The 4,045-nt window shown below is 37.0% G+C and overlaps 1 protein-coding gene across 1 annotated transcript in view; it reads right to left on the bottom strand.

Annotated features, from left to right (window-relative positions):
• Positions 1-255: 255 nt before the first annotated feature.
• The window catches only part of EGLN1 (egl-9 family hypoxia inducible factor 1), a 44,663-nt gene continuing 40,873 nt past the window's right edge, over positions 256-4,045 (bottom strand). The window contains exon 6 of the mRNA XM_009644141.2: positions 256-2,915. Within this exon, the coding sequence (XP_009642436.2) occupies positions 2,851-2,915 (65 nt within the window). The 3' untranslated portion in view covers positions 256-2,850. The remainder of the gene's footprint in view (positions 2,916-4,045) is intronic.

Below are 4,045 nucleotides of genomic sequence, written 5' to 3'. Positions count from 1 at the left end.
CCTCCAGAGTAGAAGTAGCTCTGATGTAAAAAAAAAACAAAACAAAACAAAAACCCAGCCACCCCAAACCAAAAAACCAAACCACCACCACCAAACAAAACACCACCCCAAACCCACCAAAAGTCCGCATGCGCCCTTTATCAGGGGGCATTTATAAATGAGTCGCTACAAAGTAGAAATTACACAGATTTTACAAATAACCACATAGTTTTCAAGAACCTTTATACATCATCTTTTTTAATTAGATTAGCTTTACAAGCAACTTGAGAGCTTTTTCATAATGAACACTGCTTTTCAAATTACACAACTTTATAGGCAACGTGTAAATGAATCCTGAATTTCTTTGCCTGCTATAGATAAAGGTCTCATATTTTACAGCTGGCTAACGTCATGAATAAAAATAGCATTATGAAGCTTTATCTTTAACCAGGACTAGACACATACAGATCATAAGACAGTTTAAAAAATAGTTTTAAAACAAGGACCTGCTTGGTGATGCTCAAGACTGAATATTCAAACCGACATGAAATGAACAGTTTCTAAAGGACATGGAAGAAATGGCTGACCTGATTTGTTGACCCTATTGTAATGACTTACATGGAGTGAAAAAATAAGCACTTTTTAAACCTGTCTGGCAAGCACAAACCTACAGTGTGACTAGAATTTGATACGCCATTTAACTGCAGAAGTTTGAGTTATAGAGGGACTGAAATGGGTTTAAAGGCTTATGCTTACATTTCTAAAATAAAACCAACTAAACCTCTGTTAAAGTGGTACTTAAAGATGAAGTAGAAGAGGTGGCTTTTTTGCTTGTTTCACTGGTAGCCTAAATGCACTGCAGACCAGACAGTAACGAAGATTTGCACTCCTTGGCCAGATTGGCAGAGGCACTTACAGTAAAGGTATCCTGTCTGTTTTTCTGGGAAGAAAAGAGGAAAGAGGAAGAGAACTGTAAAGGGCAAGAACTTACTAAAAAAAGGAAAAGCGGAATCAAAACAAAACCGGGGCTTCTGTTGGTGCTCCTAAATGATATACCAATACTGAATTTTTTCCCCCTTCTGTCAGTTTGTTACTAAACAATTAGCTTTTTCATGTTTCACATGAACAATAGTAATCTTTTTAATAAAAAATTACTGAGCTTTCCATAGAAAAGGTCTCTAATTGAATACAAACTATACAGATGCTAAAATTGTCACAAGTTGTAATACATACAGAAATATTTCTGTACACTCACATTGTTTTGGCTAAGTTAAGGAAATAAGGGACAGATAGAAAACTGCAGCGGGTGAGTTGATCAACCCCCAAACTCCTGTAAATATGAATGCTGTCTTTTATAGGTTTGCTTTTGTTTTCTCAAGCTTTTTAAGCTCAGGAAAAAAAAAAGAAAGGAGAAGAAGGAAAAAAAAAATAATCAGTGTCCAAAACATCCATTTCTTAAAAACAAGAATATCAAAGTTTCTGCACATCTCACTTCTATTCTTTGATGTCCCCTCTCCTTGATAAAATGAAAACAATGTAAAAGAAAGTAAATGTTTTCTTACTAAATATATTCCTCAGTATTGATCAAAGGGCAGTGCCTTTTTGGGGAAATCCTTCAGCACAGTGAAAACCTAAAGATGTATTGCACAAGGAGCCTACAGTGATGCACTTCAGCTTCAGTGTGCTGACCATCTCCTTGATACTATATAATAGCTCAAGGTGTCAACTTACAGACTGCACGGGACACCAACATTTGAAAAGGAAATAAAAAAAAAGTTCATTTTAGATATTCTATTAACTTATATACAAAGGAAAGGGGAGTGGCAAGTATTCTTTAGAAAAGGGAGAAAGCTCAACATTTTCTGTCAAGTATGTAAGGAGGTTCTGGGTACCTCTAATAGCCTAGGAAAGCCCTTGTATATTGTAACTTGATGGTATTTACCAGGTCCCCAAAGCCAATGACAGCAACCGATAGTGTCAAGTTCACTTAGTGCCAGTCACTTAAAAACAAAACAAAACAAAAAAACAAAACAAAAAAACCAAACCAAAAAACAAAGAGACAGAAACTTCCCCTCTGTGGATTCAACATACAAAACCACAAACTGAATTTTACTCATAGCAAGATACTGATTTGCTTCTGTTAATAAGGTTCAAGAGGACATAGTAAAAAAAAACAATACAGCAGCAATCTTTAAAAGTTAAGATTAGTGTGAGATATGATATAAAACAATCAGGTTTTTAGCTGGCAATTAAAGTGCTCCTTTTCTGACCTAAGGTGTAAAGAAAATTAAAGTGATTATCAGTTACTGGCAACCCTTACATTAAATTAGGTCTTTCATGGCAGAGGAGAACAGTATGAACAGTTTTACAAAAATAGATCCACGTTATTTTGGAGAATACTGTAAATTTTTTTTCTTTTTTTTTCAGTTTTTCTTTTTTTTTTTTTTTTAAGACTCAATTTTGATAAACTGTACCTGGTCATACAAAAATTACCCAAAATTCAAACTTTTACCATATAAAAAAAGGGAGAGATGAATTGGATTCAGCTGGATGACAGGTCTGGCAAAATATAAGGATGGACAAATTCTATGTAGGGCACTTATTTATGTCCAGATGCATATGCTGTTTCTTACTGATTGCTTATCTTCTTCACATAAGCAGTCACAGGCCTGGAGTCACAATCACATAGTACAATGCTTCAGCAGTCAAAGAACCTTCTATTTGATGCAACATTGAAACACTGTTTGCTTCTTTATTAAAATGTTGGTTTGTTGTTGATTCTCCTTTATCTTGTTATTCACATTCAAAAGTTAATAGATAGCATCAAGATTTATCAGGGAGAATAGCAAGGGGAGTTGCTAAATCAAAGGCTTATAAAACGTCTTTCCCAACTGAGTCAGAAGGTTTATTAAGTTCAACCCTCACACCTTTTTCACCTGCAGAAATATGAAAAGGAAATCGGTGTTATTTTTCAGCATTTATCAAAGTACAGTCTATAAAACTGCTACATCACTTTCTGGATTAGTTTTAAGAGAGCACTTTGAAGATTGTGTAGTACACGCAACCTAGCACGGTAGATATTTTTGTATACATGCTCTGTATCCTGTGCTCTGTAGAGTTAACGAGCCATGGTTACTCATCATCTCTGGAAGTGGGCAACGTATTTGGCTGCCCAAGTAGAAAACTGGATACTTCACGTTGTACGTGCAGTTCTGAAGCTCACCACCTCAGCCTTTATAAAGGTAAGAACGGCCAGTTTTGAATCTGAGGATATTGTCCATTATTCTGCATCAGAGTATCTGGAGTTCCTGGATATTTACCTTTGTATTTACCTAAGAAACTCTAAGGGATTTTTAAAATGCAACATTCCCTTTGAATTGCTGCTAGAAAATAAACAAAACCAAACCACCAACCAACCCACACCTCTTCTGTCTTTTTTTTCTAAAAATTGACCTAGATAACTTCAGGAACCCCCAAATAAAAGTTTGACTATCAAAACATTAGCAGACACAGTATCCCATATTCGATAAAAATTCACACATATTCTGCATGGCTTTAGTGAGACTGACACTAAGCCAGAAATGAATAGTTTCCTATTTTATGACATTTTATTCTATAATTTTATGTTTCGTTGTCAGTAGAAAATAAAAAGCACCTTGCACAATTCTTGCTGCAGACACAGAGCAGAGAATGCAATTTTAATTGCAAATGAAAACTGAAATCACAACAACGTGATAATATAAATCCATTACAGGGCAAACCGATACTGAAATTTAAACCACCCCTCCAACCTAGGCTTCCTTCCTTAAGTGCTGTAGTTTAGGGGGACCCTGGGGAGGAAGGAGGGCTGGGGCTGGGGACCTCCCCTGCAGACACAAGCCCCCCCAAACACTTCCCAGCACCTTCTCTGAAAGGGCAGCAGCTGAAGCTGCGCGGAGACAACAGCAACAGCTCAGATCTGTCAGTGCTGCCTCCAGGAGCTGTGCGGTCACACGCGCGTGACACGAAGCCCGGCTTACAGACAGACAGACAGGCAGGCTTCCTGCGGAGACCAGGCGGGCATTAT

Source organism: Egretta garzetta, unplaced genomic scaffold (assembly GCF_000687185.1).
Source record: "Egretta garzetta isolate BGI_Z169 unplaced genomic scaffold, ASM68718v1 scaffold118, whole genome shotgun sequence".
NCBI lineage: Eukaryota > Metazoa > Chordata > Aves > Pelecaniformes > Ardeidae > Egretta > Egretta garzetta.
Note: the sequence above shows the minus strand (reverse complement) of the source record. Positions and strands in the feature narration are given on the sequence as shown.